The following is a 24,101-nucleotide window of genomic DNA, read 5'->3' as shown; positions in this document are numbered from 1 at the left end:
ACTTCAAGTAGACTTTACTTAGAATAATTTTAAGAGAAATTATTCTTCTCAAGCAGACTTCAAACTTCATGATTATTCCAAACTTTGCTCGGAACAATCCCACGAGCAAACAAGTTCTTCACTGAATCTCTTCAATTTTCACTAAGGATTATTAGAAGAAACTTAGTATACTCGGATACTTTAGCTTACTCAAGATTGACTTTGCTCGAAGTAACACTTAGAATGAATTCCATAAACTCCCTACAAGCATACTTGAGATCCATCTTTATTACATCCTTGCTCGACCCACTAGGTTACTCGTGAACTTGGTTTAAGCTTAGATACATCAAAGGTTTGCTCGGTAGAAACCTTAAACTAACCGTGCTCGACGAAGTGCAGCTTGCTTGAAGCTAACACTTAGAACAATTCTAGAAGATAACCTTACTCGGGTAAGATATCTTGTTCAAGATAGTAAAAACCTTGCTCGGAGTGCTTGAGTTTGCTCGAGTTCCATACATACTTAGCATTTTCTGGGAAGATTGAGAAGATTTCAATCTTTCCTTTAGACCCAACATTTTGCTATGTTGAATGCGTTTAACTTGTGTTTGGTCATTTGAGACAAGTTGTAACAAAAGTTTTCCGCCGTGTTATTTCGAAGTTTAAGAACTATGTATGCAAGTGTAATTCCAACTGTTGAGACGTGCCGGGTTCGAGCGTTTCATTTCATATTTTATTATTTTAGTTTTCATATAAAATCTTTTTCTTAATCGTTATTTTATAAACTCTGAGTTATATGTACGTGTGAAATATTTGTACGTGGTGAGGCTTCTTTACTTTTATTAAAAGAGTACTAAGACAAAGAGTGGTGGTGACCTGTTCTCTGCATCCTCTTAGGCTGTGATTTTTCTTATTATTAAAGATGGCACATTGCACTTTGTAGAGTAAAACTAATAAATTAACTGAATAAAATATTATTTATATGTTTTTCTTTTATTAAAAAAAAGACGCATGACACCTTATAAAATTATATGTAATAAAATGAATAGTTTATCCAACAAAGCACGAAATAAATACTTTTAATATTTTTCTTAATTTTAAAGAAAAAAACTATAAATTTAATAAATATCAATTGTTACTAAGAGGCGTATATAATTAAGCTTAGTTGGATTATGTAGTTGGAAAACATAAATTAGTTTTAATAATAATAAAAGAAAAAAATAGGTTGATTATATTATGAATGAAAATCTTGCTATGTCATTTAATTAAGCACTTCATATATAATGTCAAGTAGATGTTAGTGGTAAGGTTGATTATATTATCAATGGAGACTCAAGTTCGAATCTCACTTGCCTCATATTTGGGTGGATATTGGCAATGATATATTTGAGCTAGGCCTTGTGCTAAGGTTGTCAGTTCGAATCCTGAGCCCACCCGGGTTTTCGTCCCACCATGTGTTACGCCAGAGAGTTTTGCTCTTGTGGTGGCACAACGGCTGTCAAGTGGCAGTCGGCGGTAAGTTTCCCGGGGGAACCCACAAGCCAAACTCTGAAGCCAGCGTGGGCCCGGCTAAGACAACATAGTTTGGCCAGAGTGGGGCATCGGGGCTCTCCAAATTTGGAGAGTGCGGTAGCCTAAATATAAGAAAGTCGTCGTTCTAAAAAAAACAAAACAAAAGATGTTATGTCATCGTTTCCTATTTCGAACCCAAGACCTTATGTTTCAAACCAAATGTGCTTACCAATCCTACTAAAGTGATAATTGTGTTAAAACTCTTGACTTAACATATATAAATGTAATTTCTCTTCAAATATATGACCAAAATTATACTTAATTGTTAATATTTTCATAATTCACGATATCACATTGTCTTTCTATATCTCTTTAACACAGCCATTTAAGATTGTTCATCATTTGTCTTTTCATTTTAAAATATAATATATTTTTACTTATTTTCTTTTACAACCAAACTTTAGTTTTTGCAAATTTAATTTTTAAATATGTGACAACATTTTATCATAAATATCATTTTTATACACACAATATTTAATATAACAATATCAATATGAATATTTTATTTTTAGAATAAATCTAACATCAACGTTTTGTTTTCAACTTAAAATTATAGTGCATAATATATCAAAAACTTATTAAAAAATCAAAAATTAAAACTAATATATGAAATAACTGAATTTAAATATTACATATAATAATTTTTTATTTTTATTATATTTTCACCCGTGTGTAACATGGGCTCTAACCTAGTGGTACCATTATTTTTATTATGTTCGGACTTCTAGCTTCTTGTTAGCCGCACCCATTTTCAAAAAATAATTTAAGTGTATAAAAGTTATTCAATAAATTCATATCTTATTGACTTTTGTTTGCTTCATATGAATAAGACTACGTATACTAGAGGACTACAAAAATAGAGAAATTTTTAACATGCGACGCCATGTTAGCAAATGTGTGAATTTTATTTTAGGGGTGTAATGGGGTTGTAGCCCCATCACATCGTGTGTGTGTGTGTGTGTAGGTGAGTTAACATAAAATAATCGTTTAACGTACATTACGTACACGAAATACGTTCAAGATTAAAAACACCAAAACGTTCAAGTCAAATTCTCAACCCTAAAACATTCAAGGTTAAACCTTTAAACTCCCAGGTTTAAAATCTAAAACGTTCAGAAAATAAACTTGAACGTTTAGGCTTAAATCCTGATGCATTCAAGGTTAAAACCCATCATTCAAAACTCAAAATTGATTGATTGAAGCTTCGAATTGATGATTAATTGAATCGATTTCAAAGATTAACTGATCAATTGGCTTCAATTTCAACTTCAAGTTCAATTCTTATCAAAAGCTAAGCAAAAACCTATTAAACAAGGGGAGCGGCGTTCGTGTTTTTCAAGAGTTTTGGGACCCTCGTTGTCGACTCCGGTGATGGTGAAGGAGGTGTGTTGATGTCGGCGAGTGGCGGATCGGTGGTGGTGGAGATGGATTGAGGGAGAGCGGTGAGGGCAGATGAGTGTATCTGTGATTTATGGTTTCTGAAATCAACGATCTATCTGCTCGCATACGTAATGTACGATAAAGGATTAATGTATCGGATCTTTTATATATATATATAAATCTCTTTCTATATACCATCACCGACTCACCTCACAGGCTCACACCACCACTGCCACCAACCCACCACCACCACCATGAAGTACAAATCCCATTAGAAATGCAATATGGTTTGAACCATCATCTATAGATTAGCAATAGAGATGCAATCTTCGTTCAAAAGGAAGGAAAGAAAGCAGTCTATTTGTTAAACCCTCAAATCAAAAAAAAGGGGAAATGAAAAACTACAGCATCATCAGTGTTTGTGGAGGTCACAGATTTGGGTTTTCATCATCGCCAGAAAAACCAAAGAGACAGTGAGGGTTGTCGGCGGTGGTGACCGATCTTTATCGGAGAAGTTGGAGAACCTCATCACTCACTTAGCTTAGGTACGGCAGATCGGATTAAACCTGCCCGTTTTTCTGGTGTCGACATGGACTGTCGGAAGCCTGCAACTCATGGGTAATTAGTCAACGATCAAAAACATCACCCCTCCCCATCCATCGAAACCCCAATTTGAAGCACAAATCGAGCCCTGAATACAAGCTGCCAACACCAATAGCTGTTCTGTTCGGTTCGATTTGTAAACGAGTCAAGCAATGAGCAGAGGTCTGCTTGGTTCGTTTCAGCTCAAATATTTTTAATTTATTTTATATAAAATTATATTTGTTCATAGAAAAAATTACAAATTTTGTCCTTTTGAATTATCTAAATTATGGAATTGGTCCTTTTAAAAAATGACTTTTACTCTTGATCCTTTATTTGTATGTTTGGCTCGGTTTTAGTCCTTTACACTAACTAACGGATGTTAAGTTTTATTCATAAACTAACCCATGTGCACTGCACATATTCTTCATCTGCGCCACCCCCACCACCATTGAAACTCCGTTCAAATCACAACCCTGTTTTGCTCCTCCGATTTCCATCATCGCCAATAAACTTCCAATATATAAACACATATAAACTTCCAATAAACTTCCAATTTATAATGAGAAAATGTTGGCTATGAAAGATAAGATTTCCTTTTTGGTTCAATCACGTGTTAAGTTAACTATTGTTATCAGTTTTGTTATACTTAACTATTGTTATCAGTTTTAGTAATAGTTTGTAACGTATGGGTATTGCATTTGTCTATATTATGATGTAAAATCTACTAAGATGGCTACAACTTACAAATATGGGTGGCAATTGATTTTATAAAGTTTGGTTAGGTTTAAACAAGTTTTTGTAAACGAATTGACCGGCCTAACATACGGGTCGTGTACACGTGTTTGAATGGATTGTAAAGAAACTAGTTGACACGCTAACAAGCTTAAATTTAAAATATCAAATGCATAATTTATAAGTTTTTTCGTCAATCATATTACAACTCATCAACATGTTTAACTGCTGTCCGTTATTAATTATAATCCATTTAATACCAACGTTTTAGACCTAGTAGATAAAACTTTTAAAGAGTCATGTTTCATGGTTACGTGATTTTAATTGTCTCCAATTTAATTCTTGACAAAACTAAAGTTAAGAGTTTAGTTGGTTTGGTTGATGTGAACGAACAGGTCGACCAACCAATCTAGCCGGTTCGATTTGTCTTTTTTCAAAATCGTAATTTATAGTTTCACTCCGTTTTTATTTAAAACCAGTCAAATACGTAAATAAAAACCGCGGACGCATTTAAGAATTTGTGAAAGGGTGAAATTTCCCCCACTCATGTTTATCCATCATTCAAAATTTATAACAAATCGGGTACGAATTTAATTCCCTATGCTCATGTTGCCTAAAAAGGTCATGCATTCATTTTATTGATTGATCATGTACGTGCCGTTATTGAGGTCTTATTCAGTCTTGTACATATCTTCTTATGAGGCAATATCTAATGAGGCATTACATGGGCATTTATATAGGTGGACAAAGCTTCTACGCCATCCTTGTGGCATTATAAGGGTACGGACGCTTTTATAGTAAAGGCTATATGTGTTTTGAAGTGTAATGACTGAAGGACATTAAGAGGACCCATTACACATGTTTTTAACTAAAAAAAAGATGATTAATTGATGATGTGCCGAAAAATTATAAGATATGGTTATTTGTGGTTGTGAGTAGAGTAGTGAAAAACGCTAATTGGGTTTTGTAAATTCGATAATGCATTGTTCACGTCGTGTAATTTTTTAATATATTTTTAAATTGTTGTAAGTGAAGGATAGAGAAAAAATAATGTTAACGTTATAAAAAAATACTATTTAATTAAAAAAAATACTTAGTGATTTTAATTACTATAATCATTTGAATATGAACAGAGGATAGACTCTGATTTTAATTACTATAATCATTTGAATATGAACAGAGGATAGACTCTGAATGCTCTAAGGGACATTAACCAGTACACGTACTCACGTAGCCTTATAATAAAAGCGAATGTTGGGTGACAGTGTGACACATGTCATTATATCAATTATTCTTGAGGGTATTATCCTGCTTAGGGCTGTAATCAAGTCGAGTCAGGGCGAGCTCGAGCTCGAACTTAATCGAGTTGGCTTCTCGGGTTAGACTTGTTTACTTTATCGAGCTGATAAATCAAGATCAAGCTCGACTCGTTTAAAGCTCGCCAAGACAAGGTCGTTAAGTTTTTGAAACTTTTTTCTTTTATTTATTAATTTTAAAAAATATTGATATATAAAGACAAAAATAATTTTAAAGATCATTTATATAGATTTATAAATTAGATTATAATATTATACGAATTAAATTTGTGTTTTTAAAATTTTTTTAAATGCATAATATTGGCATTTTTCTTTTTTAGTTTTGGTACGCTATTATTGTTATGATTACATTTTAAAATTTATGGTTTAATCTAAACGAACCGAGTCGTTACGGCTTGTTTAGATTCAATCTTTTTTCAAGAGTGCCACAAAGTTTTTAGACATCCCATTCCCGCTCAAATCTTTGACCCTTAGACCGTCCGTAGTCAACCTATGCTTGCGGCGTTTTAGGCCAAAACGCCGGGGGCATCCCCCCACCACCCCCCCCCCCCCCCCCGGGCGTTTGGGGTGGTTTTTTTGGACAGGCGTTTTGGCACATAACATTGGTATGGCACGGATTTTGAAGCATTTGAGTATTTGACCGTTGAAACCAACGACTATATTAAAAAAGAAACAAATTCGTTTCCTGTATAATTTATCTACTCTTCAATCAAAACTCATATTTCGCAAACTCTATACATAACCAACTCTCTACAAAATCAAATCTACGGATTCTCCCACTGCAATATACAACCATTTTTTTTGCAACGACCAACAAGCCGATAACGACGCGGAGGAAGAGGCGATTACGAGTGCAGTTTGCTCATGACAAATTATATGAGTTCTCTTCGTTCTCCTCTACCGCCAGTTAAGAAAAGAGCATATATTGAACGAGACCGTTTGCATACGAACGCTCGTTTGATGGAAGATTACTTCGATGAGTCATTGAGATACAAGAACCCAAAGACTTTTAGGCGTTGATTTCGGATGTCTAAACGTTTGTTTTTGCACATTGACAAAGATTTGAAGCTTGAGTTTGATTACTTCAAGCAAAAGCCGGACGGTCGAGGGACACTAGGATTCACCGCAATCCAAAAGGTTACCTCAGCTATATGCAGGCTCGTCTATGGAAACACGACCGACATCAACGACGAGTACTTAAAGATGGCCGACAAAAAACGTATATATCTCTTGTAGTTTTTTTCTAAATTGATTTTAATCAATTATTTTATATAGGAATAATAAACATGTATGCTCCACATTATCTAAGAATGCCAAATTGTAAAGATCTAGAATAAATTTACGAGGCGCATGCAAGGTGCATGGTTTACCCGGCATGATCGGGAGTATAGATTGTATGCACTGGGAATGAGCTAACTGTCCAACCGTATGGCGAGGTCAATACACACAAGGTGATAAAAAGGACCAACGGTCAGTCTTTAGGCAATTGCTTCATACGACCTTTAGATTTAGTCAACGCTCGTTGGTGTCACTGGCTCCAACAATGGCATAAACGTCTTAGAACAGTCGCCTGTGATGGAGGGTTACATCTCCAATACCATTCTCATAGCTTCGTTTAGGGCTAACGATAACCACTACCGACACGGTAACTATTTGGGTGATGGGATATATCCAGAATATGCGATTATAGTGAAAACGTTTAGAGAACCGATAAATGAAAAAAAGATATTATTTTTAAAAAATGCAATAGTCTTCGCGAAAGGACATCGAGAGCTGTTTCGGGGTTCTTCAACAACGTCGACATTTTGTTAAAAATACATGTCATCTATAGTCGTTGGAAAGAATGAAAAGCGCTATGTATACGTGCATCATATTGCATAACATGATCATCGAAGATGACAGTCAAAAAATATGTCCAGCTTATATACCAGTCAATGATCCACCACCAACTCCGGCAACTTTGGAGCAAAGACTAGAAAACACATATTTTGTGCATTCAAAAGAAATACATAACTCTCTTATGGTAGATTTGGTCCAACATGCTTAGATATTTCGGCGCCTTCCAGGTGAAAATGAAGTCGAGGACGAGGGCAACGATGAAGGCGAAGACGAGTTCGATGATGAAGACGGAGATGACGACAACAGTGCTAATGAAGATGAAGACAAGGACAACGGCGACCGTGCTAATGAAGACGAAGACGAGGGAGCCGAGCAATTTTTTATATTAGTGTAATGTTTATTTATTTAATGAAATATTATTTGTTAGTTTTAATTAAAAAATTAAAAATGCAATAAAAAAATGATTTAGTAATGATTGCTGCAGAATTATGAGGAAAATTATGACTACATCCCATTTTTGCAAAAAGTAGAAAAGCTGACAAAACGTCAAATGATGTTTGTAAAATGCCCAAGAGTGAGCTATTTTGACAACACATGATGTATGCTTAGTAATTAGTTTATTTATTTCAACATCCAACTTAACAAATTACATTTATTAATACAAACCAACAATAGATTAATACATGGATCAATTAAGACATAATTATCAATTTATCACATTAATTACCTCAACCAATGTCAAACGTGAATTAAACTTGTAGATAACTAGATAGATATGCTATATGGAACACCCTTTCCTGTCACACCAGGCTCAGAAAACGGTTTGAGAAGTTGATATGGCAGCAACCCTGCCCCACTTCTGTTCCTTAAATTAGGATCTTGGTTCCTTGAGTCTATGATACCTTCAACCTCTTTCAACCCACCACTAAACTCTTCAAATGCAGCCTTAACAGTTGGATCAGCCGCCCATGCCGGCTCAATGGCTCCACCAATATACTCCTCATCCGGTGAATGGCTCGATAAAATGTTCAAAACCGACATGACTCTGGTAGCTTGAACTTGAGTAGGGAAAGAATCCAATAACGCATCCTCGGGCTTACTAATAAATGCTTCCCATTCTTCATCAGTTGGATCTTCATCAGGCATTTTAGTTCTTGCAATAGTTGGTCGGTTTGGGAAGTAACCCGCGAAATCATATTGACCAAAGTTGACCGCTGAATGGTGGCCAGAAGCCACCCACATTATTGTTGTGACAATTTTGATAAGATCTTTTTGTGTTTTAAGTTGTGGCCACCATGGTTCATCTTTTTTGTTCGCATGACCAACAGTTCGGATTTCGGTCCACCATGCTTGAAGTTCTGTATCGGATTCTACAAGGTTTGGTTGCGGGTAATAGTAGTTGATGTATGTAGTAGCCCATTGTGTAATGGCATCCCAAAGAAGAAGACCATCATTGGCAAATGGGTAGTCTCCAATTGTTAGTTTTAAGCCATGTGGCGCATTCTCATCTTCCACGGCCATTCCCCTATTAATCAAGTCAGCTGGAAGTGCCTCGTGATCAAACCGCCATTGTTGAGCATATACATCAGAGGAAAACTGCATCGAATATTTTTTTAGAGAGAAAGATGTCTCAATAGTACCGCCCGCGTTAATGAGGGCTAATCGAGCTAGGGCATTGATTTCCATTGTGTATCTAAGATGAGGACATAATAATCTTTGTATAGGGTGCATTTTGCTAAGGTGACGGTTGGTAGCTATTATGTAAGGTTCGGTGACACCATGAGTTCTTAACCTACAAATGCATTCACAAAATAAAATATAAGAACATTTTGGTTGTTTAGGTGGTTAAGCATTATGAGGAAACTTTCAAGCATTTTTTTTGTTCTATTGAAAGTTATTGTACAAATAGAAAGTTTGCTACATCTACAAGCGAACTTAAGGAAAATCTAACGATGTTTTTTTAAGTTCGTTAGCATGATAAGCAAACTAGGATAATAAGTACAAAAACTGGGATTTTCTCGTTTGATCAGCAAACTTTAGCGAACAATATATCTTGTAATCAGCTTGAGTTCGCTCACCACAACAGGAAAATTCAAAAAAGCATTGTCAAATTTCTCTTAAGTTCTCACATAGGTGTGGCGACGTGTCTATTTGTAAAACAAAATTTTAAGAAAGTCTAGAAATACTAATCATATCTCTAAACCACCAAGAAATATTAGAAAAGAAAATACAAAGCATAAAGATTAGTATATATAAATAATATGGAGCAAAGAAAGGTAAGCTACCAATGGCTAATAAGCTGGTGATGACCAGAATCATGGGCAAGAACATGAGCCTTGGCTAGCTTCCATAGCCACGCACCCGTAGCATCCCAACATGGTGTGTATACACGCTTCCATTGTGGCTTCCCGTTGTTTGGTGGGCGAGTTAACTCAATGGCTAGTGGCCTCAATGTTCCGGTTGGTGTGAGAAACATCAAAGTTCTTGAACCATAGAGAGTTGTCCCTTCAAGCTCCCTTACTTTGTTCACATAAGGCAAGAAGGCATCATGGTAATCCAACAAGATGAGTTTCTTTTGTTCCAATGCCTTTTTACAAGAACAAAAGTAAAAAGTTTAAATATATAAAAGTTAGTCAAGTATGTTGTCTATTACAACTATTATTTTATTTAGAATTTATTTTTGAATTTGTTATAAAATCATTATTCTATCTCAAGTATGAATATTAGAATAGTTACTAACATTTTGTTATATATTATCCTTATCGTTTTAATCTCTCTATATATAAAGATATGTTTCAACTATTCAATACACGAAAAACATATTTTTCACCGATACAGTTAGTTCTTTCAAACTATTTCATAAATGATATAACGCGATTTCACCGTTATTTTGCTTTTATATTACCTCCTCTAGAGTCATAAATCCTTTTATCTCTTGCTCCACAATCTCTTTAGTAATTACTGACTCAGCTGGTCCGTAAACTTTAGAGTCTAATTTGCTCATCAATGGCCATTCCTACATATTTTGATCACAAAACATTAACTTCACGATCCTCCAATGTCATAATAATGCTCACAAGAAGTTTTTGTACCATACCGTGACCAATTTTTATGCTATACGGATTGAGACCAGCAATTGTTTGTCGGCAAAATTCCTCATCGCGAAACCATGAAAATGAATCTCCTGTAATTACAACAGTTAACATGCGAGTTCATTATCACTTAATTAAGAAATATAATGTGATATAATATATAAGTTAAAGTTTACTGTAGTTGTCAATGCCATAATTAAGAAATATTATTTGATTAGTTAACATTTATAATTATTATATTGCATCCCTAAGATATAATACTTAATAGTAAGGACACTATCTTATCATATATATTTAAACAAAAATATATATGAGTACTATGTGATATAATTTATAAGTAGATTTAACATTTGTGGTTGTTCATTTGTGTTCGTGAACAGTTCATGAGCAAGTTCATTTTCTTTAATCAATGAACACGGACAAGAAATTCCATTCAGTAAGTTGTTTGTAATTAAACCGCTCGTTTGTCCAATAAAAACTTAGCGGACGAGCATGAACAAGGTCTAGTTTGGTTCGTTACATGCACACAGTTTGTAAAGATAGCTTGCTTACTGTCGTTCATTCGAGGGATTTCGAACTGCAACACACTTTTCTTTGTGTTGGCAATTGATTTGATAAGTCTTGGTAGAGCACTTAATAGTCCATTATTATCATCAGATTGAAGCATATCAACACCTTCTTCATAAAGTGACGCAATGTCTCTAAATGATGAAAAACCCTTGTCCGGGTCTGTTAATATGGACTCTAACGTCGGTATAACTCCATTCAGTACCGAATACAATGATGTTGCTTCAAATGTTACTTGTTTTATCTCGGAAAAATCTTCGTCTCTCGGCACGTAAAATGGGAGTAATGTCCTTGACTCCGTCCAGGGTTCTGAAATTTTACGAAAGTATAACTTGTTGCATACTAAAATGATGATATATCAATATTTAATTTTATTTAATATAAGATTGAAAAGTAGCGATTACATTAAAGCAGTTGACAAATTTTTATGTTGTAAAACTCAATTTTTTAAGAATTATATTAGCTGATCTTGGAGTTATTTTAAAAACTAAAAATAACGATGATAAAACATTCATAATTATTATTATATTCATCTTATAAGGATAAAATCGAATAACAAACAAACTTAAAGATGATGCTACCTGTAGAGTCACTTTGCGTCCAGTGCGGCAACGTCGAGGGTAAGGATGAATCTTGCCTCCGAGCACAGGCCGAGACAAATCTGGGTCAGACTCAGGATTACCAATGTCATTATACGTATCGTAATCATAAATCCTTTCAAACGCTTTGCGTTCTCCTTCACCATTGCCTCGAAGAGACTCGAGATCTTTCTCTCTTAAAGACTTTAGCCCCACAGGCGTTTGAGATGGTAAATATGTCTGTTATCATCAATCGCATACTGATTAGATTTTATTTTATTTATTTACTAGCTTTTGAACTCTTATATTACACGAGATTTATTAAACGATAAAAATAAAAAAGGTCTTTCATTTCAATTGTAATTCTCAAAATACTTATGAATTAATTTAATGTAGACTTAAAGGAAAAACAAATGGATTTACAAAAATTACTAAACTAGCATGGTTTTGGAAACGTCCGGTGTGGATTTGCAAGAAATTTAAAAAATGTTCTATAGTTGTGTAGTTGGTCAAACTTCAGGTATGAAAATGACACTGTGTTATAAAAATCCACACTATGTTATAACCCGCTTGACAAAATGATTTTAACACATAACCCATAGATAGCTAGAATGAATGAGATGATAGATTAGAAATTAGGAGAAATGTAGGCTTGACACCTAAGCTTCAACATTTTCTTTTATTAACATTGTAAGATAAGATAAGATGTAAGATTTATTATTAATTTTTTTTTTTGTGAATAGATTGTAATATATTTTGTGATATAGTTAATATTAAAGTTACTAAATTCTTCTAAATTTTGAATTGTTTTTAAATTGTAGAACCAATCAGGTAGTGAATTAATCGTTTGACCCGACCCGATTGGTTGAACTGATGTTCGGATTCAATAACTCAATTAAATTAATTAGGTTTGATGTAATTCAAAATCTAAATGAAATGTTTCCTTAAGACAAAAAATTAAATTAGTAGAATTAGATATTTTAAATATAAAATAGATTAAATGTAATTGGAAAATACTAAAAGAGTTGACAAGAAACTCTTTCAAAAAACAATTTGAAACGATTGCAAGAAAAATAAATTACTAAACCATTCATTCCACCAAACTAGACCGAACTGTCTACGTACAAATCCGGGCCCTATCATTAATGTTTTTAGAAAAGTTGATAGTTTGGCGTTTAGGGTAGGTGGGGATGGGGGTCGTTCGTCAACTCATTTCTCATCAATCGATACCTCTCTGATCAATATCACTACTAAACTTTTCCTCCTATCAAATCTTATCGCTCAATTATCTTCATTTCTCGTCCCTTAAAACATTACATTATAGATAGCGAATTAAGATCATCTCTATATCTTAAGATGATTCAATACAAGTACAACTACTTGTATTGTATTACACTATTATGTGACATTTGTTTCAATAAGTAACACAAGTTTTGTTATGTTGTGACTTAAATAAGATATGCATATGTAGTCCCAAATTCAATCCAAAGCTATTAAAAGTTATTAGAAAAAATCAAATTTGAAAATAAATAAAGAAGTGTTAAATGACTAGAAGTTATAAAAAAAATATTTCTTTAATAAAAATAACAGTATAATATTCAAAAGATTTTAAATTTGACGTTGTATTTAAATACTTAATGAATTAATTAAGAAACTATTTGTTTTAATACTATGCCAAATGTTCAATTTTCATTTGTTATATAAATATTCATCTCACGTTTTTCCTTTTTTCTAATATAAAATAGCAGTACTTCGTGCTATTGACTTGACATTTTATAATTGCTTTGAGAGGTATAGCTAAAATTTTGCTTTTGGTTTGAGTGTTTGACAAACAATTTATCAAAATAGACACCCGTTGAATTTGTGCATAATGTCAATTAATGTCATGATCTTTTTTTTCTTCTTTTTTTTCTGTATTTTGATACAAGATTTATTACAAACCGATACTTAATGAATATACATAATATAAATTCTTGTTTCTAAATATTATTAGTTTATTCGGATATGAAAAAAAAAACTCTTCGTACATACTTTTCTTATGGCACGTTAATGGTATTCACAACATTACAAATTGAAGTATCCAAAAATCTAATTTACATAAAACTAATCATATTTGCCATAACTCATTTTCAGTATAATTTTGTATTTACTAACATAACTTTATGTCTAATAAATAATTCACCTACTATCCATATTCTTTGCTATAATTTATATCATTTCTAATGCCTCTTTTTTGTAGTTTCAATATTTTCTCATTATATTCCACATATATTTACTCTCGAAAAGCTACCTTCATGTATAGATGATTTTAGTGGGTTCTTGTTATATAATATTTCTTATATACATGAATGTGTTTTGGGTTGAAGGGGCCGAAATGACCATGTGACATAATGACACATAAAAGTGTAATTTATAGCATGGACCATATTTATAAGGATAAAGGATAGGTTAAAAATATACGAGCATGGACCATAGTTACAATGAACATGGACCATATTATCAAGTTAAGCTATGCGGTATGGTTAATTATCATTATTCTTCATTATTCGCAACATCAGCTTTTTCTTCATTACTCAACCCCATCACTCAATATATTTTTTCTATGGAGTGTGGTTCATTCTCCATCATTTTTTATTTTTGTTAGTTTGATTTATATTTATATTTTTAATTAAATTTTTATTGTTATTTATTCTTTAAAATAAATCAAATAAAAAAACAAAAAAAAACTATAACACAAACACTAAAAAAATCAAACATATTCTCTCTCTTTCTTATTCGAGCAGCCACCACCACCATTCTCCGTCTTCACCGTCTTTGAAAAAAGAATTAAAAAAGAAAAAAAAAACAATAAATGGAAAAGGATTCCGTGAGTCCGTGACCCGCATGGCCCAGCTTAGGCTGGTAGCGTCACACAATTTCTACTCTTTTCTCTTAACAGCACTCACAATAGGGTGAAATACCCAAGGTCTGAATTTAGGTGAATTGCAATGGACTTTAAGCAGCCAGACTTCATTATGGGCACCAAGTCCATGGTTGCAGACTACAGGGCGGAAGGCATTGGGGTGGCTACCCTCTATCGCATCGCATATATATGTACATATTTTATACACACACGTACAAAGATATAATTTTAATTCTTTTTAACGGGTTTTTAGAGTTTGATGTTGGAGAAAGTGAAGGTTTCTTTAGAAAAATTTGGAATCTGATATGACGCTGATGTGACGATTTTTAAAGGTTTGTCGTTATGGATGGTCTTATCATGTTTAACTAAACATAAAACGTAAATAACTTGTTTTTGTTGGACGTAATTTTGGACTGCAAGTCACAAATCTGTGAACTTGAGGGACTAATTATGACAAGTTGGTTATTGTTGGTTATGCTTCCTAATTGTTTTGTTATTATAATTGGTAATATTTTGGGTTAGCACATTAGGTTAGTTTATTTAAACCAAGTTATGTTTAGACATTAGAGAATGTGTGAGATGCAACCGAGCTAGGGTTCATCTAGAGACTCACACAAGATGTAACCGAGTTTGGGTTCATCTAGATGCAACCAAATTAGAGTTCATCAAGAGTTAAACCGAATTAGGTTTGAGAGTTGTAATCAGTTTTTGAGTTAGATTTTCTGATTAATATAAACAAGAGTTATTTATTTAGTTCATGTTTATTTATCGATTGGGACTTGAGTTTTAATATATAACTAACCTTGTCTGTGAAAAAGATTCGTTTATCTGGATTATCATGCTTAGAGTGAATCCAAGATTCGCAAGGAAAGATCACACTTCCATCATCAAAAACAATATCCTTGACATACACCTCTTTATGAAGCAAATTCTCTACCAATACCGCACCTATATCCCCAAAGTTGCTAGGAACATCAAACTCGAATTCAAATTTGTATTTACTTCCATCCAATAACCCGCCGTGACTTACATACGCCTTAATCGTCTCCTTCGCTTTTCCCAATGCTTCAAACAAAGTAGAAGACAATTAAGTAAAAGCAAGTTAACCAACTTAATACAGATTGTTGCATCAAACTATTTGATGGTTATTCAAATAGTTATAGGTTATCATAGTTTAAACTAAAATTGTTTGTTTATGTAACTAGGGAGTAATCCGCCGCGTTGCGGCGATGGACACAGATTATGTTGCTATTAGCTAGGTTCGTACCCGTACATACATTAAACCCAAAACACGAATTAGTAAACACCAAGAATAGTAGTGATACTCATATAGTATATGACACAAAAATTTTACATATTTAAAAAAAGGCTTATTCGGTCGGTAAAACACTTGTGTTTGGTCAGTATCAGGCTACCAGCTATGTTTGTTACGTTTCAGAACTAAACCCAAAAAATAGTTCTGTCAAGCTATCATTATTAAAACAAAAATGTTGGCGTTACGATGACTCCGTGTGAATTCTATCAGTATCAATTAAGTTCATTACATGTACAAGAACTAAACCTGAAAAATAATTTTGTCATATTTAAAGAAATAAACAAATAAAAACTATAACAAAAAAATCCAAAAAAAAAAGATGCTATAGTGTGGTAGGACTGTTCACGAGCCGAGCCGAACCGAGCGAAGGCTTGCTCGTTGCTTGGCTCGTTTACAACTGAACGGCTAAAATTCAAACCGAGCAAAAGACGAAACAAGTCAAAATCGAACTGAGCATTTTTCAATCGAGCATCGAGCGATTTCGAGCATTTTTTATTTATTTTTCACTTTAAAATTTTCAATTAGAAACAAGTTTGAAGACTGTAAATAACATATTTTGTAAACAAATTAGTAGTTTTTAAACAAACATATAATTAGTGATAAATTTTTAGGAGAAAGAAGTTCTAAGTGAGATATAATGAGCATGTAAACAAACTTTTAGTATTCTGAAAACTTGAATCGAACTAATAAAATTATAAAATTGAAGGAATAGGAAAAAATATAAAAGATATTAAAAATTTGTATGCTTATATTTTATGTGTGTTGTCTGCATATTTATATATTTATTCATATATAATTATATATAAAATAAATTAAAAATATTTGAACCGAACCGAGGAAACCTTTGCTCGTTGCTTGGCTCGTTTACAAACCGAACCGAGAAGAGCGGCTCCTTTACAATCGAGCGAAAAAACGAGTGAGCAATTTCCGAGCGAGCGGAGATCGAGTTCGAGTGTCGAGCGGTTTGGACGGCCCTATGTGTGGACTTGAACTTGGGCTAGTTGGTATATCAAGAACTATGGAACACTTCATCAACCATCAAACCAACTCAACAATTTGAATAAATATTGAAAGTAAATACATAAATAGTCAAAGTCATAACCCTAAAAAGCTTTTGTGCACCAAAGTTCTCAATTATACTAATTTATAATTATGTTATACCGCGAGAAAATTTACTTACAATCAAGATCATTAGAAACGAACTCCATGAGAAATGACTTCCCTAAAAGACCAATAACACCATCGGCAACACTTCCTACAATACCCACAGTCACTTGGGCAAGTGCACTCGTAATGGTTGGTAGAACAGTAATGACACCTTTCATCGTCGCCTAGAGATCGGGTTATTATGTTAGCGGGGTGTATAGTGGTGATGTGACGATGGTGACGCGGCGGACCGGTGATTAATGTCGCACAAAGTGATGGTAGTTAATAGTTTGACGTAGTGTGGTTGGCTTGTAGTTTGTATAATAAGTAGGAAGCTCTATTGGTTTATTTATAAGGAAAGTTTCATGCATACAAATAATATTCTTGTGTAAGAAAATTAAATTTATATTAAATAAGTAGGAAGCTTTATTGGTTTATTTTCAACACGCATGTTTAAGGTCAACTTAAAATATCTTGTTTTAATATAAGGTTCAGGACTTACCTATTTTGCAACGTTAACTTTCGCTTTAGCTTTATCAATTTCTAAGAATGTTGGTTTTTAACTTATATCAGCTTGGGTATAAAAATTGGACACAACCATTTAGAATTGGGTTGCATCGAAGGTTCAACCTGATTGAATAGTTTATCATTTTAATTTATACTATATAATAAAGAAAGATCTCTTAATTAATATTGCATGGTTAGGTTATAATAGAAAGTATAGTTTTTATAGGAAAGATAAGAAGTAATCTTGTTCATTGATTTTGAATATGGAGAGTTGAGATTAGTTTAGGTGAAAATCAAGTGTGAACACAAGGTAAATGACATAAAAGGAATAACACATTTGTTGACTTTCTCTCTCCACATGCAAGGCACATGTCAAACTCCCCCATCATTTTAAAACGTCCATAACTTTTTTTACGGCGTTACTATTGAAAAACAAATTCACCATAATAACGAGTGTCTTTTTATCTTTTATATGAGTACCATATTGTAATATAAAAATTAAAAAAAATTAGTGGGTTTTTACAAATTGTGTTTTACCAAATTGTGTTTTACAAAATTGTGTTATACAATATTATTTTTCATTGTGTTTTTTCTATTGTATTTTTTACATTGTGTTATATAATTGTGTTTTTATCATTGTGTTTTTTTATAGTGTTTTTTTTCATTGTGTTTTTCATAGTGTTTTCCATTGTGTTTTTTCAGACTTTTCCGGCGAGATGGTGGCGGTGGGTGACGGTTGTGGTTGTGGTGGGCGGTGGAGTGGTGGTGGTTGTAGGAGATGAGTAAAATGTAAGTGGGTTTTATGTAAGTGGGTTTTTGAAATTAATGTAAGTGGGTTTTGTGGTTAAAGTAAGTGGGTTTTGATATTAAAGTGTTAGACTAAAATACCTTCCTTCCTAGCCTTATAAGAAAAATAAAACTTTTTATTTGAACCTAACCCTCGCATGACATTACACAAAATAGATTTTTACAAAATTTTTCCACTTCTCTCTCTTGTTAAATAAATTTTCTTTTTTATTAATAGTTTTATATTTAATTTTTTTCTTTTTAATCTATTATTTTCTCTTTTTAATAATTAGTTTTTGATTTAAAAAAATTAATACCAACATAATATATTATTTAGTTTTATATAAATATATTGTATTAGTTATTAATGTTAAACATTTACAAGTATGATTTTTCACGTTGATTTAGATAAAATAATGAATTTTCAAATTTCAAAGAAGGAATTTTCACTTTGCGTTTGTTTTGCAATGAAAATTAATAAAAGCTAACGTCAATCACTATATAAATGGTTGATTTTTATTTTTTAGACAACATGCTTTAACGCATGATAAGTTATGTATTTTATTGTAAATAAAAGTGAAACTACTAATTTTGATATGGATGTTAAAATTACAAATATTTTATACAAAAATATTTAAAGAGTTACGAATTTTCAACAACTTTTTATTTTCATATTATGTAATGTGTGATTTATTCTACTATATATTATATCTTTATATCTTTTGAACATATTTTCGTACACATTGTGTTATTTTTTAAATAAATTTATTTATTCAAACCGTGTTCTACACGGGTTTCTTAATGTCGTATGTCATTGCACATGAGTGATCTTTACAAAATTTTCCCACTTATATCTCATATTAAATATATATTTCCTTTTATTATTAGTAGTTTTATATTTTATTATTTTTTCTTTTTAATCTATTATTTTCTTTTTTAATAATTATTTCTAGGTATTAAAATTTAATACCAACATAAATATATTATTTATTTTATATAAATATATTGTATTAGTTATTAATATTAAGCTTTTATAGGGAACGAATTTTCATGTTGATTTAGATAAAATAATTAATTTTAAATTTCAAAGAAGGAAATTTTAACTTTACGTTTATTTTGCAATGAAGATTAATAAAAAGTAAGACCAATCGCTTTAGACGGTTTGTTTGTTTTTAAAACAACCTATTTTAACATATGATTAGTTATGCGTTCCATTATCTAGAGTTGAAACAAAAAAAAATGAAACTATTAATTTTAGTATTGAGTATAAAGCTACAAATAAAATTACACATTCTTAATATAGTATTATAAACAAAAGCAATAGTTATGCCGTCCTATTTTTGTGCCAAGTGACATCATTATTATTCAAATTTTAAGCTCCTAATTTATAATTAAAACAATAATAAATATTTATAACTTTTCATATTCTTTAAAGTTATATTTTAATAGAAAAACTATTGAATAACAATATTTGTATTTAACTCTTTCGACATTTTTGATAACTTTTCACTTTACATAAATAGTTAGGTGATATTTGAAAATTTTAATCATGCCAAATTTATTTGATTATTTTGGTTTTGAAGTTGGGATTTTCTTTGAGACATGTAAAAAAATATTTACTTTAATCAATATTTGACTCAATAATATGCAACTCCAAACTGATTATGTTACAGAACCACAATAACCTTCCGATTTAGAAAATTAATAAATAATATAATACTAACAATTTTCTAAATCATATAATACAATTTAGAAAATTAGTTTTTTAAACTAATAATAAAGTCTAGCTATTCTCAACCCGTTTTACCTCTTACTTTTATTAACAAAGACATGTATTTGAGTATTTGCCTTATTTATAGGTAAACGTGTCCGAATTGCTATTTATGTTCTCTTATACCTGAAAAAGCAGATAGTTCAGATCGGTTTAGGTCAGGCGGTGTAATAACTAAGAACGAATTTGGTTGGTACGAGTTTAAGGCACGACTGGTTGTGAAAAACATATCAAGGGAAGAAATAACTATATAAACAAATGAAGATACTATCTTCCCCTTTTTATATATAACGCATACCCGCACATTAAGCTATGCTGTACAATGTGAAATAATCATATCACATGTAATAGTTGATATTTTTACCTTTGTAAGAACGCCCACAATAAAGGATTCTTTGGGTGTATTGAGAAGAAAGAGGTGACGTGGATGAGGGAGGATATGATGTTAAGAGGGAGTATAGGGTAAGATTCATTTGCAAATGTGAGTAGGAGAAGAAAGAATAGAGGAGATATGGAGTATTTTTGTAGGATGTGGTATCCAAAACATAATCTATTGGAGATGGTCTTAAGTTTGTGAATTATAATTGTAATTTAACTTTTACTTATGTAATGTAATACATAACATTATTATTTATAGAGTTATAACTTATATAATTATAAACTTTCAACCCGTGTATCACACATGCATCTAACCTAACTTTATATAAAAACTAAAAATAATCCAAAAACATGATTCCATAACAAAAAATAATCTAAAAACATGATTCCATAACAAAAAATAATCCAAAAATTAATCTATATATAAAAAATAATCCAAAAATACTCGTGTTTCAAGCAAAGTTTCTTAAAATAAAACCAATTCAAAAGCACTTGTTTCAATTTTATTTGCTAGTTTAAAGTCGACCATTTTAAAAAAATGCGGGCCACAAAAAAAGAATATCAAAAAAACCTTTTGGGCTTAAAATCGGTATTTAAAAAAATGAGATTAGATGTTCTAACAAACTGCCTTAAAATACTGGCCTGTAAATACCGACTGCGTGTCCAGAATTCGGTATAAGCTGTTCGTCCCGGTTTCTAAAACATTAATTTTTCTTCATCTTGTTTTCAGACAGAGAAACACATTTTATATATGCAAATATTTATATATGCCCTGTTTGCGGTGCTCGCATATATAATGTATATATGTGTGAGCCTTTGGGTGGGCAAAAGTGAAATTGCACTAATTTTGACGTTATTTTACTAATTTCGTGAAAATAGCGTTAAAAGCGGCGGAAGGTTAATCAGGCATCATGTGGTGGCGTTGATAACCAAAAGACAAGGGTACATGCACCAATCGGTTGGGGTCTGATGGTTGAGTGTTATGGGCCTTATGTCCAAGGTTTGATGCAAAACCACTATCGAGCCGGGGGTCTCACTGGAAGCAGCCTCTCTATTCCTATGGAGTAGAGGTAAGGTTGTCTACATCTTACCCTGCTCAGACCCTACTATAGCTTTGCTATCGGTGAAATACACTGAGTACGACGATGATGATGATGATTTGTATGAAGATCTAGATATTATATGTACGAATCCAATGAATTGTTGCCAGTTGCCAATCTATGAGAAATTGAGAACTGTAGTCAATTTATACCGGCTGGTGTCATAACTCATAAATAAGTGCTTATAGTTTAAACACGTATATTATAGGTAACGGTGGGGTATATATGGCTATTTGCACAATAGCGATATATCACTTCTTTTCATTGGTCATCCTAAATTAGTAAAACGTGTAGTTTAGTCTAACCATCCTTAAATCTTAAAACATCTTTTGAACGACTATTCGACCAAGTTACCAACTAATAAAGCCAAGCTATCCAGGTTAACCTATGATCCAATGGTAAAAGACGACCCATACATTCATAATTGGAGATAGCACTAAGCAACCCAAATTAACGGAAACCACAATCTGAAAGCCCACGATAGTAAAACTCAGTTGGGATTGAATCCGAACTTGAGGCCGCACAAAAACAATTACTTTTCCATGTTTATCGTCTTTGCATGTCACACATCTAAGGGATAATATTGGGTGGACAATAGAGCATTGGACCACGTATGATGATTTATGGTCAATAGTGTATAATTCAACATAACGTGCGTAAATATATGTTTTTATTATTTATTTATTTATTTATTTATTTATTTATTCTGACATTTTATAAAAGGAAGATAAGTCTTGCACATGTAATGATAATTAATTAGTTTCTTTTTGACAAACAAAGTGCTCCATGTAGTTCACGTAGATTGTAAGTTTGATCATCAAATATTTAAAACTAGTTTATAGGCCCGTGTAATATACGGGTTTGTCAACATTAAAATTACAAAAATGAATAATTTGAAAAAAAATAAGAACACAAATACAAATGTACTCAAATATACATATTGAGATATTTTACTCTTTGGTGTGACATGTATGTTTACATGAAAACCAAATCAATTATTAATTTTCAAATATTATTTCTAGTTTTCCTTTTTTTAATATGAAAAGTTGGTTCTTTTCTCCTCAATTAATGGATTATGATAATAACTAATAATAAATAAAATCCTAGAATCAAATATCCGGTTAGTTTTAACGAGACATAATTAACATCTAAATCTATAACCCATGGATACCTTGGATTAATAAGAATGAAGATTAGAAATAAGAATGAATATTGTTATGACACGCCATCTCTAGTATTTTTATTTATTAGTTAAGTAAGATAATATAAGACAAGATAAGATAAGAAGTGACAATGATGATCAAATAGTTTCTTTTCGATGATAACTGGTAATCCACATCATTAAAAACCGTTAATATTATTTTCTGTTAGATTTTTACATATGATGAAACTACCCTTGTTTTTAAAAAGTTAATCAATTAAGTATTCAAGAGATTTTAAATAAATAAATATAATAAACCTAATTAGGACCCATATACCATATTTGAACAAAACAATAGATATGGATTAAGAGGTCAAGTTATTCTATAAAGGGAGAGAAAAATGAGAAAGATGAGAAAGATTTATAGCCATACAAAAAAATCATTTAAAAAAATTAAAAATAAATAAATAAAAAATCATAACTCAATATTTAATAAAAAAACAAAAAAAGTAAAAGTACAAAAATGTTTCCACCGTCTTCCTCATTCTTAAAAAAAAACTCGAAAAAGACACAATGTTAAGTGAAAAAGACCACTGTGTCTTTTTGTTTATCATTGTGTTTGTTTTATTTTCGTCATTGATTGTGTATTTTTTCCTTGACATTGTGTCATTTTTTCTTGATGTTGTGTTATATTAGTCAACATTGTGTTATATTTCGTTCGGCATTGTGTTATATTTTGTGATTTATTGCGTCTTTTTTTAGTTATAATGTGTCTTTTGTTAATTTTCGTCATTGTGTCTTTTGCCTCTGCATTGTGTTTTTTCGGAGGGTTTTTTTTTTTGAACGAGAATGATGAGGGAAACATTTTTGGTTTTTAAACATTTTTGTTTTTTATTTATATTTTGAGTTATGAATTTTTTTATTAATATTTTGGAATTTTTTAGGGGTTTTTTATGTGACCACAAATCCTTCTCACACTTTTCATTTTTGTTCTTTTTTATATTTTAACTTTTCTCTAAATTAAGGCTTCCTTGTGTCAAAACTCAAAACTGATAATCATCTTTTTCACTAATTTCATGAGTCAATTTGATTCCCTCACCACTTGTCAATGATGCTTGTTAATTAATTTCTGGGTTTGTTACATGCTCCAACGAATATTAGGCTCGAATTTTGCTTCATCCTTGATGTGGATAGATCACCCTCTTGGTAGTGGAATGGATTTAGCCAAATTTGCATGTCACATCACGATGGTGTTTTTTTAATTAACCACGAACACAAATTTTGGATAGTTTTTTTGTATAATATTGACCGTTAGGCCACTTGCTGTGTATTGACGCTGCCGGCGCCATCCAGCCACATCATCAAGATTGGCGCAACTGCACAAGTAACTCGGGGTGCGCATGTGAAGAACGACGCCA

General features: G+C 32.0%; 1 protein-coding gene across 1 annotated transcript; it reads right to left on the bottom strand.

Moving 5' to 3' along the window:
- Positions 1-8,146: 8,146 nt before the first annotated feature.
- LOC143546599 (lipoxygenase 2, chloroplastic-like) lies at positions 8,147-17,199 on the bottom strand. The gene is made up of 8 exons (XM_077038234.1): positions 17,035-17,199; positions 15,342-15,604; positions 11,653-11,877; positions 11,045-11,390; positions 10,493-10,584; positions 10,306-10,416; positions 9,686-9,987; positions 8,147-9,192 (listed from the first exon to the last, which is right to left on the bottom strand). Exons 1-8 carry the CDS (start codon positions 17,177-17,179, stop codon positions 8,166-8,168), a joined length of 2,511 nt encoding a protein of 836 aa, XP_076894349.1. The 5' UTR covers positions 17,180-17,199; the 3' UTR covers positions 8,147-8,165.
- Between the last annotated feature and the right edge of the window lie 6,902 nt (positions 17,200-24,101).

This window comes from Bidens hawaiensis, unplaced genomic scaffold (assembly GCF_021521415.1).
Source record: "Bidens hawaiensis isolate Kalapana, Puna unplaced genomic scaffold, B.hawaiensis_p1.1 tig00014404_1, whole genome shotgun sequence".
In the NCBI taxonomy this organism is placed as follows: Eukaryota; Viridiplantae; Streptophyta; class Magnoliopsida; order Asterales; family Asteraceae; genus Bidens; species Bidens hawaiensis.
This window is presented reverse-complemented; position numbering and strand designations above follow the sequence as displayed.